This window comes from Moschus berezovskii, chromosome 7 (genome assembly GCF_049115385.1).
Source record: "Moschus berezovskii isolate FMDL1 chromosome 7, NW_MosBer_1.0, whole genome shotgun sequence".
Taxonomy (NCBI): Eukaryota; Metazoa; Chordata; class Mammalia; order Artiodactyla; family Moschidae; genus Moschus; species Moschus berezovskii.
In genome coordinates, this window is record NC_142466.1 from 15,985,372 (window position 1) to 16,005,382 (window position 20,011).

At 41.5% G+C, this 20,011-nt stretch overlaps 1 protein-coding gene across 1 annotated transcript in view; it reads right to left on the reverse strand.

The window, feature by feature from the left end:
* ELP3 (elongator acetyltransferase complex subunit 3) overlaps window positions 1-20,011 on the reverse strand; it is a 137,040-nt gene that overhangs the window by 95,995 nt on the left and 21,034 nt on the right. The window contains exons 4-7 of the mRNA XM_055428088.2: window positions 18,990-19,060; window positions 17,596-17,659; window positions 15,041-15,109; window positions 12,321-12,475 (exon numbers count right to left, since the gene is read on the reverse strand). Of these exons, the coding sequence (XP_055284063.1) occupies window positions 12,321-12,475; window positions 15,041-15,109; window positions 17,596-17,659; window positions 18,990-19,060 (359 nt within the window). The remainder of the gene's footprint in view (window positions 1-12,320; window positions 12,476-15,040; window positions 15,110-17,595; window positions 17,660-18,989; window positions 19,061-20,011) is intronic.

A 20,011-nucleotide genomic window follows, 5' to 3' on the forward strand; every position in this document is an offset into this window, starting at 1 on the left:
GAAACATAATATCTGAATATTTGTCTATTAAAGGAATGGAGTTAATCATCTAAAGTGTTAGTCATTCAGTTGTGCCCAACTCTTTGGGACCCTGTGGACTGCAGCCCACCAGGTTCCTCTGTGGGATTTTCCAGGCAAGCATGCTGGAATGATTTCCCATTTCCTTCTCCAGGGGATCTTCCTGATCCAGGGATCAAACCTGGGTCTCCTGCACTGTAGGCAGATTCTTTACCAACTGAGCTACCAGGGAAGCCCAGTATCTAATCATCTAAAACCCTTCTATAAAGAAAACTCTAGTCTTGGACAGTTTTACTCATGAATTTCAGCAAACACACAGAAAAAATAATATTCATCTTACATGAAGTCTTTCAGAAAATAAGGAGAAAACGCTTCATAACTTGTTTTATCACGCTGACATAACACTGAAGCCAGAATGTGGCAAAGAAGAGAACACATGAAATCACAGAGCACCATCCTCCATGAATAAAATCCTTTACAAAGTATCAGAAAGTGACTCCAGTGACATGTAGAAAGGAAAATACATCACAACCAAACAGGGCCTCTCTTAGGAATGCAAGGTAGTTCAACATTAAAAAAACCAAAGTAATATACATTATCAGAATGAAAGAGGAAAAGCATGTTATCATTTAAATAGTCACAGAGAAATCATTAGACACATGAGTTAACAATAAAACTCTGCATAATTTTTCAATCTAATAAAGATATCTTAAAAAAAAACTCTCAAGTAACACTGCACTTCATACTGCAGTATAAAATGTTTTCCCCATCTTATTGGGAGTAAGACACACTCATCCTCATCACTTTCAGTTAGCACTGGACGAAATGTCCAAGCTATTGCAATAAGGAAGAAAAGCATCCACAACCAGAAGGAAAGATTAAAACTCACTGTATTTGCAGATTACATGAGTATTTTTGAAGAAAATTCTAGCATATCTATAAAAACAACTTACAGAACTAAGTGGTGAATTTAGTAAGTTCATACGCTATAAGGTTAATACACAAAAATCAACTATGTACCTAGATACTAACTGCAAACAATTTGAAAATACAATTTAAAAAATTTTCACTTAATATAACATCAACAAGCAAAATACTGGGTTGACTAAAAAGTCTGTCCTGTTTAACCCACATGAACTTTTGGCCAACCCCAAATTTTGAAATAAATTTAACCAAAAGCTTACAAAATCTCCAAACTAAAGACTGCTAAGAGAAATTAAAAACTAGAAGACAGACTATGTTCATAAATTGGAAGGCTCAATATTGTTAAATTGTCAATTTTCTCAAAATTTTTCTATACTTTAAATACAATACCAATCCTATCACGCTTTTCCCTAGAAATTGACAAGCATAAACTTTATACAGAAGGGCAAAGGACCTAAAATATCCAAAGCAATCTTAAAAAACTAGGACTGAGTCAGAAGACTTACACTACTTCAGGATATACCCTAAACCTACAGTAATCAAGACTGTGGTCCTGGCATAAAGACTGAAAACAGATCAATGGACCAGAAAAGAGTTCAGTCCAAAATTTATGTCGCCAACGGATTTTTGACAAAACTGCCAATACAATCTATATGGGAAAGGGAAGTTTTGAAAGAAGTAATGTTGAACAATTAGCTATGTATATAGAAAAGCTGAAACTCCAATACTTTGGCCACCTCATGCGACGAGTTGATTCACTGAAAAGACTCTGATGCTGGGAGCGATTGGGGGTAGGAGGAGACGGGGAAGACAGAAAATGAGATGGATGGATGGCATCACCGACTCAATGGAGATGAGTTTGAGTGAACTCCGGGAGTTGGTGATGGACAGGGAGGCCTGGCGTGCTGTGATTCATAGGGTCGCTAAGAGTCGGACACGACTGAGTGACTGAACTGAACTGAATAGAAAAAAAGAAATCTCAACACCTATCATGCACTACACATAAAACATTAAATCAAGATGGATCATAAACCTACATATGAAACTAAACATAAATGTCAGATCTATAACTAGAAAAAAAACAAAGGAAAATATCTTCTTGCCTTGTGAGTAGGCAAAGGTTTTTTAAGAGATAATACAAAAAAAGCAGTAATTATGAAAGAAAAAAAATCACTAGATTAAACACTCTGCTCAAAGATTTTAACGTAATGAACAGTCAAGTCACAGGCTGGGTTTTCATGTTTGCAAAACAGAGATTGAACAAAGGACTAGAATCCAGGGCGCATAAAAAATAGAACGTGGACAAAAGACTTTAACACACACTTCACAAAGGAAATATACCCAGAAAGCATAAGTACATAATAAAGTGCTCAGCATCATTAGTCATCAGGAAAACGCAAATTAGAAGCACAGTGAGATGCCACTACACACCCACTAGAATGGCTCAACTTCCAAAGACTGACACTGCCTTACTCTGGAGAGGATGCAGAGCAAATGAACACTCATATGTTACTGGTGGGAGTACAAATGATGCAACCACTTTGGGAAAATGTCTGGCAGTTTTGAAACTAAACGTATGATGGTTACTACACCCAAGAGAAATAAATACATACATTCACAAAAAGACCGCATAAGTACGCTCACTGAAGCTTCATCATGACAGCTACAAACTGGAAATAGCCCAGCTATCCATCAACAGAATGGATAAACAAACTATGGTCTACGCCGACAAAGGAATTCTACCCAGAACTAAAAAGATAACGGCTGTTATAAAACTCAACATGGATGAAGCTCAAGATGTAACTCTCCATGAAAAGATGCCTCACACAAAAGAATATGTATTATTTGGTTCCATTTATTTGGTTGGACAAAATGCCCGTTTGGGTTTTCCAGACCATCTTACTGACTTACTAACCCCAAACTAACTTTTTGGACAGCCAATACATGAAGTTTAATAGGCAAAACTAATCTATGAAAGGGGAAAACATAAGAACAATGGGCGCCTCTGGGAGTCCAGGCGGGGATTTACAGGGAGGAGACCGGAGGAAACTTTCTGGGTGGCGATGATGCTCTCTGTCTTAGAAGGGTTGTTACACAGGTACATGCATTTATTAGAACTCATCAAGCAGTACCCATAGCGTCTGTGCATTTCAATCTATGTAAATTTACTTGAAAAGACTACAGTGGACTAGCTAATGATGTGCATTATGATGTATTTGGGGAAAGAGTACCGAAGCCTGCACCCTGCTTTAAAATGTGTTAAAAATAAATAAATAAAAAAGAGGGATTGATGAATGCATAGAAATGGCTAGTTAGCTAAGTATGTGATGAAGCACATATCACAGAACATAGGTGCTAAATATATGATGTTCACTGGAAAATTCTTTCCATTTTTGTTTCAAAGAAAATGTTGTGAGAAAAATTAATATCTCTTTATGATGACTAAGATTGTACCCTAGGTTGTGCTGCCAGTGTTGAGGATCCTGGTTACTGTCTGTGAAAACCTGATTTACCAAGAGAGATAGTAAAAGTGATCAACATATAAAGTGAGGGGTGGGTGGGAGGTGGGATACTGGAGCCAAAGCCCAGAAAGGCAGGAGATGATCACTTTCAGGGCTTCTCAGGTTGCTCTGCTTTCTCTGTTACTCTGCAAATCTATGAAATTCTCTTCTGGGCCTGGTACCCAGCATTACCTAGCACTCGAGTTTATCCAGGATTCAGGAGGACGCAGTTGGGGGCTTTAAACTCATTGATGGACATAGAAAAAAAAAAAGGAAGGAATGGAAATGAATTAAAAATTCCACAGGGAGAAGGTGACTCACCCACTTCTTGATGGGTAACTCCCCTTTTAAATGGCATCTTGTGAGAACAGCCAAGGAGCAACAAAGATTGAGTGTAAAACTGCTTCTGGGCAAGACTGATTAAAAAGGAATACAACTGTTAAAAGGTTGCTTTGAGTTATTTGGTGACATGTGCATTCTGGCAAATGGGTGACTCAGACCCCACTGCCGGTCCTTTTCATCTCCAGGGTGGTGATTATTGAAGGACGAGAGTCACGAGTAACTGATGATCTCTAGAGACTACTGCGGTCTTAGTCTAGGTGATAGGAGAGATTATCACTTTGCTTGATTTAATGAGTCTTCACAGAAACCATACCTGCTTCGTCCTTGACTCTTTACTCAGCTTTCCAATGTTCCCGGATGCAGGGAGCTAGCATACTGCTTGCTACGACCTTGCCATAAATGTTAACCAAGTTCACCTTGTTAGGGTTTTCCCTGACTCTAACTCTTCATCTTCTGAGAAAAAGGCAAAGCGTGAATTAGATGTGGCACATGACAGTGAAGCAGGGACACGGTCGGGTTAACAGGAGAACTTGACGTGAATTCGAACTACGGCTATTAACTTTATTGAGGCTGACTCATTTGTCACAATGTGAAATAATAACTCTAAGAAAATTTATTTTTTAAAATTTGGCTGTGCTGGGTCTTAGTTGCAGCACAGGGGATCCAGTTCCCTGACTAGGGATCAAACCTGGGCCACCTGCATGGGGAGTGTGGAGTCTTAGCCACAAGACCACCAGGGAAGTCCCAGTATGTAACTCAGTACTATATCTGTGCAGCCATATTAGCGTCGACTACTAGGAAAATAAGGATTCCCTGGTGGCACAGTGGTAAAGAATCCAGCTGTCAGTGTAGGAGACACGGATTCAATCCCTGAGTGGGGAAGATCCCCTGGAGTAAGAAAAGGAAACCCACTCCAGTATTCTTGCCTGGAGAAGTCCATGGACAGAGGAGCCTGGTGGGTTACAGTCCACAGGGTCAAAAAGAGTTGAACATGACTGAGCACGCATGCTCGCAGACTAGGAGAATAACAGGAAAATAAACATGAATTCACTATCTTACATCTGAGAGAGGTGAGCCACACTAGGTAAACCAAATATTTTCCTTAAATACCATCTATGCAAGAGAACTCAGAGAACAGTAAGGTAAATGTCAACCCAAAAATTTTGCAGGAAATGCTATGTCCAAAACACAGCATCTCCGGGCTGCTTTACTTTTGCAAGGATGTCAACATTTGAAAAGTTTTCTGCGTCTCTAGTTCTGTAGTACCAACCAGACAACTGTTTCTTCAAATTACACAAAGCTTCCCTAAAATACAAATATCAACTTTATTATAGGGAGCTGGCAGTAAAAATTTACCTCCACAAACACAAGACTGCAAATTGGCTTTTTCTAGATTATTTCATAAAAGCATAGAGGCCAGGAGAAAAGAAAAGCAAAAGGTGTCAAGTGTGGGTTGGCAGGACTCAGTGTAGCAATTATGGCTGGTTTTATGGCTCCCAGACTGTACTTTTACTACTTCCCGAGAGCCATTCATATTTGCTGCAATGAAAACTCAAATCACATATAAATTTTTATCTGAAAGTAAAGTGTTTATTGCCCCCTTGAGGTAACTTAAAGAACAGAAACAAAACAATACCAGCTCTGGTCTGTCCTTTAGAGAAAGAGGCTTTCTTCTTCAAAAGGCTTTTTCTACACACATACTGTGATCTGAAGTTATAGAATAAAAGTTCATTTCAACCCCAAAAAGGACAATTTATACACACCACTAAGCATCAGACCATTTCTGTAAAGATAGAGCTAAAACTTCACTATCAGTTCACTCATTCAGTCGTGTCCGACTCTTTGCCACCCCATGGACCCGAGCACGCCAGGCTTCCCTGTCCATCACCAACTCCCGAAGCTTGCTCAAATTCATGTCCATTGAGTTGGTGATGCCATCCAACCATCTCATCCTCTATCGTCTTCTTCTTGCCTTCAACCTTTCCCAGCATCAGGGTCTATTTCTAAGGAGTCAGTTCTTCATATCAGGTGGCCAAAGTATTGGAGTTTCAGCTTCAGCATCAGTCCTTCCAATGAATATTCAGGACTGATTTCCTTTAGGATTGACTGATTTTATTTTCCTGCAGTCCAAGAGACTCTCAAGAGTCTTCTCCAACACCACTTCAAAAGCATCAGTTCTTTGGTGCCCATTCTTCTTCATGGTCCAACTCTCACAGCCATATACAACTACTGGAAAAACCATAGCTTTGACTAGACGGATCTTTGTTGGCAAACTAATGTCTCTGCTTTTTAATATGCTGTCTAGGTTGGTCATAGCTTTTCTTCCAAGGAGCAAGTGTCTTTTAATTTCATGACAGCAGTCACCATCTGCAGTGATTTTGGAGCCCAGAAAAAAAAGTCTGTCACTGTTTCCATTGTTTCCCCATCTACTTGCCATGATGGGACCAGATGCCGTGATCTTCATTTCTTGAATGTTGAATTTTAAGCCAGCTTTTTTCACTCTCCTCTTTCACTTTCATCAGGAGGATCTTTAGTTCCTCTTCGCCTTCTGCCATTAGGGTGGTGTCATCTGCATATCTGAGGTTATTGATATTTCTCCCGGCAATCTTGATTCCAAGTTGAGCTTCATCCAGCCTGGCATCTTGCATGATGTACTCTGCATATAAGTTAAAAAAGCAAGATGACAATATACAGCCTTGATGTACTCCTTTCCCATTTGGTACCAGTCCACTGTTCAACATTTAGTTCTAAATGTCGCTTCTTGACCTGCATACAGATTTTTCAGGAGGCAGGTCACGTGGTCTGGTAGTCCCATCTCTTTAAGAATTTTCCACAGTTTGTTGTGATCCACACAGACAAACGCTTTGGCGCAGTCAATAAAGCAGATGTTTCTCTGGAACGCACTTGCTTTTTCTATGATCCAACAGATGTTGGCAACTTGATCTCTGGTTCCTCAGCTTGTATATCTAGAAGTTCTTGGTTCATGTACTGTTGAAGCCTGGCTTGGAGAATTTTGAGCATTACTTTGCTAGCGTGTGAGATGACTGCAATTGTGTGGCAGTCTGAACATTCTTTGGCATTGCCTTTCTTTGGGATTGGAATGAAAACTGACCTTTTTCAGTCCTGTGGCCACTGCTGTTTTCCAAATTTCCTGGCAAATTGAATGCAGCACTTTCACAGCATCATCTTTAAGGATTTTAAATATAGCTCAACTGGAATTCCATCACCTCCACTAGCTTTGTCCATAAGGATGCATTCCAGGATGTCTGGTTTTAGGTGACTGAACACACCATCGTGGTTATCTGGGTCATTAAGAACTTTTTTGTATAGTTCTTCTGTGTATTCTTGCACCTCTTCTTAGTATCTTCTGCTTCTGGTAGGTCTATACTGTTTCTGTCCTTTATTGTGCCCATCTTTGCATGAAATGTTCCCTTGGTATCGCTAATTTTCCTGAAAAGATCTCTAGTGTTTTCCATTCCATTGTTTCCCTCTATCTCTTTGCATTGCAAAATTTTAAAGTTTCAGTTGATAAAATGTCAAATTAACTGTATCCTATAAATACATTATACACATCTTCAGCTGGCCTACCTAGCTCACATGACCTAGGGGACCCAAAAAACAGACTAAAAATCTCTGCAGCAAATTTTCATGGAGGGGGGTTAAGGGGGTGGAACAAGTCTAAGATATTTATGATTCAAACTCACTTAATGCACAAGGTCTGCAACAAGAGAACAGCTGCACTGAGAAAAGAATACGTAACACATAAGCATGGGGAGAAAAAAATGTGATGGTCTGAACAGATGATCTGGTCCTAAGAGGGAATTCTCAGAGGTCAATGGATTTTTAGGCACTAATCCTCTGAAATACTGTTGTCATCCTAACGTCACGGGGCTTTGAACTAATTAAGGCTGTTTTTCCTCTAATTGCGTTTTATTCTAAGCTGTCATCTGTTTGTCAGTATTATTAGGAAGAAGGCGTTGGATTACATCATGACTCCCTCAAAAGTTTGAAAGACTTCAGCGTTTTACTCAGTGTGACTCATATTCATGAATGATCAAGGTTCCGAATGAGCAGTAAAAATAAGGTCCCATTTCATCCTGCTACTCAAGGCCCTGCAGGATGGAGATCAGACTGGCCTGCTGTTGCTCAAAGTCGATTCATGGACACAGAATTAACCCATCGCCTCCTCTGGTGGCCATCACACAAAGAAGGCTGCTCACACCCACTCTCCCAGACGCTGAGCACTCCCATCCGGGCATCTCAAACTGTTGCTGAATCTGAGGTTCTAGCTTCATCACAAAAGAATTCTGAAATGAAGTGATAGGTAAGAAGTGAATCTGGTCCCATCACTTCACGCAAACAGATGGGGAAACAATGGAAACAAGTGACAGACTTTATATTTTGGGGCTCCAAAATCACTGCAGATGGTGACTGCAGCCATGAAATTAAAAGACGCTTGCTCCTTGGAAGAAAAGCCATGACAAACCTAGACAGTGTATTAAAAGGCAGAGACATCACTTTGCTGATCAAGGTCCATCTAGTCAAAGCTGTGGTTTTTCCAGTAGTCATGTATGGATGAGAGAGCTGGACCATAAAGAAGGCTGAGTGTCAAAGAATTGATGCTTTTGAACTGCAGTGCTGGAGAAGACTCTCGAGAGTCCCTTGGACTGCAAAGAGATCAAACCAGTCAATTCTAAAGGAAGTCAGTCCTGAATATTGATAGGAAGGACTGATGCTGAAGCTGAAACGCCAATAGTTTGGTCACCTGATGCAAAGAGCCAACTCATTGGAAAAGACCCTGATGCTGCAAAAGATTGAGGGCAGGAGGAGAAGGGGACGACAGAGGATGAGATGGTTGGATGGCATCACCGACTGAGTGGATATGAGTTTTAGCAAATTCTGGGAGATAGGGAAGGGCAGGGAATCCTGGTGTGTTGCAGTCCATGAGGTAGCAGAGTCGGACATGACTGTCTGAACAATAACTAAGACAAGTGGGAGAATTATTCCAATTACTCTGGGGAAGGGGCAGAGGTTTCCAGGAATCACCATCCACTTTTCGACCTCTTTGGTTCGCCCTAGTTATGGCGCTGGTGGGTATGCTATTTAGCATGCCAGTGTATTACAATGAGTGTATGATAAGGCTCAATGTCTACTAGAGGCCAACTGTTCCACCACCTTGGTTCCAACCAGTCTGTCATGTCCCATGGCCATGTCATGAGTTTCCCAGGTGGCTCAATGGTAAAGAATTTGCCTGCCAATGTAGAAGATACAGGAGACCTAGGTTTGATCCTTGGGTCAGGAAGATCCCCTAGAGAAGGAAATGGCAAGTCTTCTTGCCTGGGAAATTCGACGGGCAGAGGAGTCGGGTGGGCTACAGTTCATGGGTTCACGAGGAGCTGGATACGACAGGGCTCACTTGCACACACATGCCCATTTCATTCTTTTAAAAGTTGTGTCCTGCCCACTTCCCTCATATTTCAAAACTACCCTGGAGATTTATTTAAACTTATGAAAAAGTCTCTCCACTCTTTTCATTTTTACCAACCCAAAGGAGAGCAGACATTAAGGGGATTGAAGTAGGGTGAGCACAGCACCCTGTCCCCCATTCCAAGAGGCACCACTACGTGGGTCATTAGTTGTCAATATCCAACCAACAGACTATCATTCAAAATTCATTCACCAGTTTACTTGTGGCTGCTACATGTCAAGAACCATTTTAATTACAGGATAATGAAAGCATCTTTGGGTTCATTCAAGTCCTACTTCAGTTCAGTTCAGTTCAGTCGCTCAGTTGTGTCCGACTCTTTGTGACCCCACGAATCACAGCATACCAGGCCTCCCTGTCTATCACCAACTCCCGGAGTTCACTCAAACTCATGTCCATCGAGTTGGTGATGCCATCCAGCCATCTCATTCTCTGTCGTCCCCTTCTCCTCCTGCCCCCAATCCCTCCCAGCATCAGAGTCTTTTCCAGTGAGTCTCAGAGTCTTTTCCAGTGAGTCAACTTATCACCCTGCAAAAAACTAAGAGGGGCACTGTTTGAACAACCTTATAGTTAACTGTCTTCCTGCACCCAACGCACATCCACTGTAACAAAAAAAAAAAAAAAAAAAGCCAGAAAAAAAAGCCTGAAGCCAGTGGGAGAGGGAGTGCAAGGAAAAAAAAAAAAACGAAACATATTTCTTCCAGTATTTTGAAGCTCTGGTGATGTATATAAACGTGTGCTCAGACACACACAGCCAGGCACTCTTGTTCGTTTTACGCCTGGCACGAGGTCCTGCATTATAATTCTAGCCAAGTTTAGGTTCTGAAAACCAAGCTGCCTTGGTTTCACAGGCCCCACTTCACCTCCTGTGGACCTGGGCCTCAGTTTCCTCACTTGTAAAACAGGGATGATTGAAATATGCACCTCAAAGATGTCCTGCGAGAATTAAGTTAGTAAATACTTACTGCAGCGCCCAGCACACTGCAGACAGTGTAAATGTGACTGTCCCCCTTCACTCCCTTTTCCCACGTCCCTTCCGCCACGGTTCTAATGGATGCCAGTGATAACCATGATTCTATCACCTCTTCCATGTATTTATACTTACAAAAGCATGGCCACACAAAAGACGGGATCACACAGTAAGAGCTGCTCTAAAACTTGCTTTTTCATGTAGTGAACCATGGAGATTCATGAGACTCTCCCGTAAGGTAAGCTCATCCATTTGCGTGATGACAAACACCTGTAACAATCTGATAATCCTCAGTTTTATAGGGCTGGCCAAAAGTTCGTTCAGGTTTTTCCACGAAACGTTACAGAACATTTTTTTTTCCGGAACATTTATTGCCAGCCCAGACATCTCTTGTACGTCCTACAAATGTCCCCACTTGAGGCATTTCAAACTGAATGAAGCCAAAGTAAAAGTCTTGACTTTCCTCCCACAAACCTGTTCTTTACCCTGTTCTTCCATCTTGGTAGGCAGCACTATCCTCCATCGCTTTCTACAACCCCAAACTGGGTGTCATCTCGATTCCTTCCTCTTTCTTATTTCCAACCTGATTCAAAGTCCATCAGCAATAAAATAAAGCTCTACCCCATCTACCCTTTTCTGTCACTGCTGCCACCACCCTCATTCGAGCAGGGGTGGGTACAACAGTCTCCCACCTGGTTTACCACTCCTGCTCTGGCACCCCTCAAATCCACTTGCCACGCAAGAGCCAGGATGACTTCAGACCTACAAACCTGAACACGTCACTCTCTGGCTTCAAACCATTCACCTACTTCCTACCGCTGATTCAAACGTTTTTAAGTCCTCAACATCCAGCATAACCTGACTCTTCAAGTTCCCCTCATGACGTCTGCTCCTTGGGTCACCGGAATCTGGCCACATCGGCCTCCTCAAGTTTCTGCCCTGCTTCAGTGCCTCTGTCTTGTTTTCTGTGCCCGGCCTGACCGACTCTTCCATATACTTCCGACTTCAGCTAAAACATCACCACTTCATGTTCAGAATCAGCCTATTTTTTCTCCAGCACAGCAGTCTGTCTCCATCACTGCATCTACCGTTTGGTATCTGTTGAACCAGTAGAACGTAAGCACCGCCAAGCAAGGACAACATCCGTCTTGTTCACCGTGTTGTTCCCAGTACCCAAGGCAGAGCACGGTCCCTAGTGGGCCTTCAATTAACATTCGGTAAATAAAGGCAGAGTACACGGTAGCTTAGCCAGGTGTCCCTGAAATTTCTGAAAATAAAAACTATTTTAAGACTTTCACTTCTAAAATTACTAAACTTAGGAAACTTTAGTTTTCTTCTCACTAAAAATGGAGAAAACAGGAGGTATCAAAAGAAAGCATAGCTGTCTTCTGTTTTATCAACTAGAATTTGAAACGAATAAATGATCCCATTCACAATGGGAGAAATGAACTCAACAGTCATCAGATAGTCATAAAACTATTAAATAACAGTCATTTGTTCTGTGAATTTTAAAGCAGCTCACTGTCTCAGATTAAAAGTACTGCCCGTGCTCTGTCTGGGTGAGCTCACCAACTGCAATCAAGGCCACTCCTGCAGCTTAGACCAGCCTAAGGCCGAAAAGATCTGCACAGTGATTTTGTATGTTGTTTTTCTTTTTCCTCTCTTTTTATTCTTTTGCACAGTGACTTTGTGAGAAAACTAATGCTAACAGACCACACTCACTTTAAAAAACACAATCCGTCTCCCCACAATGTAGTAGTGACAACAAGAACTAGGACTGCCTGAGATGATCTTTGCTAACTGAACTTTCTGTGGCCCTCACTTCACGACATAAGTGAAGCCATCATGCTGCACACCGGCAGACAGGACTGTATGTCAACTACCTCTTGGTAAAATTGGAAAAAATGTATTTAACCTTACAACCCATGACAACCATGCAAGTAAAAAGAATGAATACCTCTCCCCTTGACCCAAAGAACTAGGAGGATAGACATAGAGCAGAAGGAATTCTCACAGATTGCTGCTAGGAGGATAAACCAACAACCACTTAGGTGAATAAGATAAAATAAGGATGTCTTACTTGACGGCCTCATAAATATTGTTGGAGGTATGTCCTGATAAGGCATCATGTAAATTTCGAATAAAATAATCTCTGTATTCTTCTGGAAGGGCCATAAATGTTCCACCCATCACGATAAATTCCACTTTATCCACACTGTGACCAAGCTGTTTTAACTGAAAGACATAAATTCGTCAGCATTAGGAAGGTATAGTCAACTACTCTTAAGTGGCTTACTGAAAATTTCTAATTTTACTTGGCAGTGTTTTCATCACTACAGTTTAAAAATGAAAAGCAAACATGTTGACCAAATTCTACGGACTCAAGAAAATAGGCTCCAGAGTCTGAAAGAAAAATAATTATGGCTCAAATAAGGAGGAAGAATAAGAATTTAAAATAATCAAAAGTTTGATTTCAACTTACAGAGTTAACATTCAAAAATACAGAGAATATAAATCAGACAGCAGCAAATATAACCATACAAGATATAATTGTATACACTGTAATAGAATAAACAAATATCTCTTGATTATGTATTTTTAAGAAGACTTCACTGAATTTGTTATCAGACTGTTTCTGTTTTATGTTTTGTTTTTTCACCCAGGAGGCACACAGAATCTGAGCTCCCTGACTAGGGACTGAACCTGTTCCTCTGCACTGGAAGGCAAAGTCTTAACCACTAGACCATCAGGGAAGCCCCCTCAATATATATTTTATGCCAGACCTTGAGGCCAGCATTGAGGACAAAGAAGACTATATGCAATATAACCAGGACTTGATGCAAACAAAAGAAAGTGAACACCAGATTAGAAAGAAGCATTAAGAAAGCAGTTTCAAATGAAACCCTTGCAGTTTTGAATTGTGAAGATTCTGGATACAGGTGGCACCTTTTTGGCCTGGTTTCAGGGGTGGGGGGAAAAAATCAGTCTGAAATATAATATCTCCTCTACGTGGGGATACAATGGTACAGATCTTTCCATTTTTCAACAACAATAAGTCAAGATTCTAACTTTTAAAAACAGGTATTTCGATTTCTTGCCAGGTGTTAGGCTTGAGAAAAACTCAGTCAAGTGGACTGCAAATTATGAACTCCAATGTACTAAGAGGATATCCGCACTTAATATGAGCAAAAAGATATCTTTTTGAATACTTATTTCTGAAAGTGGAAAACAGCTACTTATAAATACATACACCCTTATAGTTCAGTTCAGTTCAGTTCAGTTGCTCAGTCGTGTCCGACTCTCTGCGACCCCATGAATCACAGCACGCCAGGCCTCCCTGTCCATCACCAACTCCCGGAGTTCACTCAAACTCATGTCCACAGAGTCGGTGATGCCATCCAGCCATCTCATTCTCGGTCGTCCCCTTCTCCTCCCACCCCAACCTTTCCCAGCATCAGAGTCTTTTCCAGTGAGTCAACTCGTCACATGAGGTGGCCAAAGTATTGGAGTTTCAGCTTTAGCATCAGTCCTTCCAATGAACATCCAAGTAGGTTGGCCAAAAACTTCATTCCGGCTTTTCCATAACATCTTATGGAAAAACCCAAGTGAACTTTTTGGCCAACCCAACATATGTGTAAATCCTGACACATACATGAGAGCATGTGCATGCACGTGCAATGCATGCAGATACATAAGTATGTGCATACAGCTACCGACACTAAAAGAGCACTCCATCCATGGCCGTCCACCAGGGACACACAACTAAATCTTCCTGGCAGCTGTTTCAAAATATCTTGCCTGGACCCAAAATCAGACAGCACCATATAACTCCAGTGGTGAAACCTGGCACGTGTTTTGAAAAACTCATTCAGGTGATTCTGTACATTTACAGTTGGGAAAAGAATCACTGCTCTCTGGTATTTTCTGCATCTTCCAGAACCCATACTCCTTTTTGGTAAACAGAAACATTTCAAGCTCTACCGACACATTTTATACAAATTAAATACCATGGCTAAAAACGAAATGAACACAGAAGTGATTTTCTGTTACATGTTACTTTCCATTTCAGACTGTCTAGTTGCCTGACTAGATGTTACTATAAAAACTATGGACAGCGCTTGTGTTGTTTCAAATTAGACAAGTTTAAAATGAAATTAATGTTCAGACTTCTTGAACACAGCAAGGCCACTGACACAGTACTTGTTTTTAATCAGTTATATTAAGATATAATTTATACACTGGGTTGGCCAAAAAGTTCGTTTGGATTTTCCCGTAAGATGTTGCAACTTTTGTGGCCAACCCCATACAATAAAATCCATTAAGTGTACAATTAAATGAGCTTAGAGTTGTGTAACCACCACAGGCACCATAATACACAACAATTCCATGGCTCCCACGAGTCCCTCATTCCCTTGTAGTCAATTCCCTATTCTCACCCCAGCAAACCAGCCACTATACCTCTCACTTGGCTTATGGAAGCTAAAATTCAATCCACCCACCTACTGTCTAAGACCTTCGACACTGCCACACACTGTCAGTTTCATAACATGCATGACTTTCTACAAACTCAAAGAACTTTAGAGACTATAAAACCCTTGCAAAAAATAATATGGTCTTTAAAGCAAGTGGTGGTTTTGACCCTGCTAGGAATTGCAAAATTGTCCTCTCCCTCGGATGGGATATTAAAAACATGAAAGAGAGAAATATTCTTTCAGTTCTTATTTCTGATTTGACTCAAATCAAGCAACGGTACCTCCTAAGTATAAAGATCTAATGTAAAAATGCTTTTTAAAACCTTACCTGTTCTATCCGGTGTCTTGTCTGCAGGTAAGGGTCATACCTGGCACGGATAGCTCGCATGGAGGTTGGCTAAAAAAAGAAAAATATCCTGTCATGCCCACATTGAATTAAAAATAAGATGTAGTTTCAAAAAGGTTGTATAAAAAACTAAAATTCTCCTGGGTTTCTTTCTTTCCTCCTCAGTTTGGCCAGTTTGCAATAATGACCTGAAGATTATCTGGCGGGTCTCCATTCAACAGCAGGCAGCTTCCTGGGTCATGGTCACAGCTTTGTGTAAATGCTGATGGAATCCCCAGGGTCACCAAATTGTTTTGCTGCTCTGGACAGAGGTGTGCATGCATATTCAAAGGGAGTTCCTTAAGAAAATGACCTTTGAACCAGATCATTAAATTACAACATAGTTTGTGACTGCTTAACATGAAGTCTTCATGCTATCATACAAAGGTCAACGGCCACCAAACGATGTCCTGGTAGAAAATGTTCCCAGCTACTGAGCCCTCGCGCTGCAACTACTGAAGCTGCGTGCCGAGAACCTGTGCTCCACGAGAGAAGCTGCAGTGAAGAGGGGCCCTGTGTGCCGCAGCCAGAGAAAGACTGTGTGCAGCAACAGAGACCCCACACAGCCAAAAATAATAAATAGAATAAAATGTTCCCTGAAGACACATTGTTAAAGGAGAAAGGCAAGGTCTGGACAGACCACCTGCTGTGTCCAAAGTTAGGGTTAGGATAAAGAAGGTGAACTGCCTTTATATCTATATGTTGTTAACATCTATGCTGGATGAACAGGAAAGGGACGATACTGACTGACTGACTGTTCAGTGGGTTAGAGCCGAATGGGGTGGCCAGGGAAAGCGATGAGAGGGAGCCTTTTCACTGAGAGATTTCTTTTGTATTTTTACAATTTGATCTATTAAAAAAAAAAAGGAAACAAACGAAAAACCACACATAAGATAAAAAAACGTCACTTAGGTTGCTGGCTGCCAGCCTCTTCTGAAGGGGTTGACTGCTTGGAAAGCCTGCTTGGTGGCCTCCTACTCTCGCTCTTGCCCCTGCAAGAGCCATCAAAGGCCTCTTAAAACCTACCTGGATTATACCATTCCTCTGCTTTAAACCTGGATGGCTGCACATGACACCTATTGGGTTGGCCAAAAAGTTCACTTGGGTTTTCCCTTGACCGTTTATGGAAAAACCTGGAAAAACGCCGAAGAACTGATGCTTTTGAACTGTGGTGTTGGAGAAGACTCTTGAGAGTCCCTTGGACTGCAAGGAGATCCAACCAGTCCATTCTAAAGGAGATCAGTCCTGGATGTTCATTGGAAGGACTGATGCTGAAGCTGAAGCTCCAATACTTTGGCCACCTCATGCGACGAGTTGACTCACTGGAAAAGACTCTGATGCTGGGAAGGATTGGTGGCGGGAGGAGAAGGGGATGACAGAGAATGAGATGGCTGGATGGCATCACCGACTCGATGGACATGAGTTTGAGTGAACTCCGGGAGTCGGTGATGGGACAGGGAGGCCTGGCGTGCTGTGATTCATGGGGTCACGGAGAGTCAGACACGACTGAGTGACTGAACTGAATATAACAAACTTCTTGCCTTACAACCCTCTGTGTCACTGTCTCCCAAATCTCATTCTCCCCTCATCCGCTCTGCTCCAGAGCCCCGCCGTTATTCTCACTCTGGCTCCGCCTTTTATCTATTCTCTCTGCTAGGGATGCTCTTTTTCTTGAAAGCCTTCTTCTTGTCATTCAGGGCTCAGTTACCACGTGACCCCTCCCAGCCACCGAAGCTAAAGTCACTCTCTCCTATTATCTTACTTGACTTTACTTCCCTGCTTTCCATTTCAACTGGTACCTGATATTTTTTCGTTTGTTTCAATACTGTCTTGTCCAGTCGCTAGGTCACGTCCAACTTTTTGTGACCCCCATGGGCTGCAGCATGCCAGACTTCCCTGTCCTTCACTGTCCCCTGGAATTTGCTCAAACTCATGACCATTGAGTTGGTGACGCTATCTAACCATCTCATCCTCTGCCGCCCTCTTCTTCTTTTGCCTTCAGGCTTTCCCAGCATCATTACTATCTACCCTCCACTGAACAGAATGCAGATTCCACAAGACCTGACCTGTTTTTTTCAGGGCTGCAGAGGCAGGAAAACGTCCTGGTGAGGTGCACAGAATTCAAGGCCTGGCCCAGTTACATTCAGGATGTGTCTTCCAGGCCAGCTGTGTAAGCCTTCTAGGCTCCAGTTTCCTTATCCATAAAACTATGATAATAATAGTGTCTACCTTCAAAATGCTGTTGGAAGATTTAAAGTTGTAAAGCATTTAGAACAGTGTTGACATATGTTATGTTAATAAATGAGTGCTTAGGTAAGTATTTCTGCAGTGACTAGAACAATATATAGAGGCACTTGGCAAATGTTTCATGAATGAGTAACTCATGCAATCAGGAAAAAAATAAGAAGTAAACATTTTAAGAAAGCCAGTACGTGTAAAAGCATATGCTAAGTAAAGTATGACATAATACTCCTCCGGACAGCCTCACATTACTTTACCTCGTATCCCGTGTAAGACTGGGTGGAATATTCGAAATCTGAATCAGGTCCACCAGGGCAGTACCTGCCAATCCAATAAAAGGATGAGGTTGTCAGATTCAGAACTCAGCTCAACTGTCCAGTTCAGGTACCTGCAGTCTCCCTAAAATCCTGCTTGAACCAGCTTCATCTTCAAATCCTAACAGAAGACTGTACCTTTGTGCTACCTGCAAATACTTACATTTTCTACTAACAAGTAAAAAGGTAAACATATAAAGGAACAATCAGTTGCGATCATTTTGTTTTTTACTGGAGTATAATCGCTGTTCAAGGCTTTGTTAGTTTCTGCTGTTTGATGAAGTGAATCAGCTGTATGTACACATACAGCCCCTCCCTCTTGAGCCTCCCTCCCCATCCCACCCATCCCTCTAGGCCCCCAAAGAGCACTGGGCTGAGCCCCCTGTGCTACACGGCAGCTTCCCTCTGGCTGTCTATTACACACGGTAGTGTACGTATGTCAGCGCCACTCTCAGTCCATCCCACCCTCTCCTTCCTGCCCGTGTCCACAGGTCCATTCTCCACATCTGCATCTCTATTCCTGCCCTGGAAATGGGCTCATCTGCATCATTTTTCTAGATTCCTTATCTGTGCGTTAGAAACCACCTAAACATCCAATGACAGATGAATGGATAAGGATGATGTGGTACATCTATATTGGAATATTACTACTAATATCACTACTGGAATACTACTCTGCCATAAACAGGAGCAGAATTGGGTCGTTTGCAGAGATGTGGATGGACCGAGAATCTGTCACACAGAGAGAAGCAAGTCAGAAAGAGAAAAACACATATTGTATATCAACGCACGATCATTTCAAAAGAAGCTTCTGGGGCAAATAACACCACCTAAATGTTCCTAGTTTGGATTGATACTCACAGTGCTCTCTTGGTAACTACACTTAAGAAAATTTTTCTCCCAATTGATCTTACTATCTAGAATAATGCATATTCTTCTAATTTTTCTAATTATCTAAACTTAAGAATTTTAAAGATTATTTATAAGGGTAACTTTCTCGGGATACTTTGCTGATCCAAATTCATTTCAAATTTCTGACATTGGAATTCAGGCGTCTCATACTTCCATGTTTCATTTATCAAGTTAACAGACTATCTACTGTTTTGAGTTCTGTAACCTAAGTATTATATATTGAAACAAATTAAAATCTTTATATGTTTCATTTTTAAAGCACTGAAATATCCTATTAATGGCTGCTTATTTCAAAGAACTAACTTATGAATCTTTAATAGTTAAAGTTTTAAATATTACCAGCGTGCACTGATCATGGCTCTAGGACTTGCTATATCAATTAAAATGCAAGCACATACATGACTTATTGAAATCATCATACTCACACACATATATTTCCTGTAAAACTGATGTGTGGACATCTGTGGGGTTTGCACATGACAGCCACAACAGCAATCTGTAAAAGAAAGATTAATAAAAAAGCAATTGTGAAATAATTCATAGGAAATTCTGCAGAGTGGTTATCTCAGAAAATGGGAGAGGACCGCAACACGAGGGGCTTCAAAAGTGCTTGTGATGTCGCGTTTCTTAAATTAAGCCGTGGGTACAAGGGTGATCTCTTTTCAGTGTTATTAACCTTCAGATCAGATGGCACAGAATGAATCTTGGAGGGGGGTCCCTGCTGGGGCTCCAAGGGAACCACGTGCAGACACGCACAACCTTCAGTTTCCTGACCTCTGGAGCTCACCGTCGGCAGTAAACAGACACTGAATGGACCATGATGGATCCAGGCTTGGGAGAGAAGTGGACCAGAGCCCTGTGTACATCAGGGTCTACGCAGGTTGACTGCAGCCCGACTTCAGTTTGGTTCAGTTCTGTAACAGGAATTTCGGCTGTGGAGTTAGCATGCAAGGCCTCTTGACAAAGATGTACGCTTACCAGGAAAGCATGAAGGTTTGGGTTTCTGTGTAACCTGGGTGTACAGAGCTCAAAAGTCTGTGGCTGTTTTGAAGAATGAAGTATTATATAAAATTTTCGTTATTAAGGATTTAACTTTGAAGCCTTCCTATATGGAGAAATAAAATCCTTTAAATGAAAAAAAAAAAAAAAAGTGCTGCACTCAATATGTCAGCAAATTTGAAAAACTGAGCAGTGGCCACAGGACTGGAAAAGGTTAGTTTTCATGCCAATCCCCAAGAAGGGCAATGACAAAGAATGTTCAAACTACTGCACAGTTGCACTCATTTCACATGCTAGCAAGGTTGTACTCAAAATCCTTCAAGTTAGGCTTCAACAGTACATGAACCAAGAACTTCCAGATGTACAAGCAGGATTTAGAAAAGGCAGAGGAACCAGAGATCAAATTGCCAACATCCATTGGATCAGAGAAAAAGCAAAGGAATTCCAG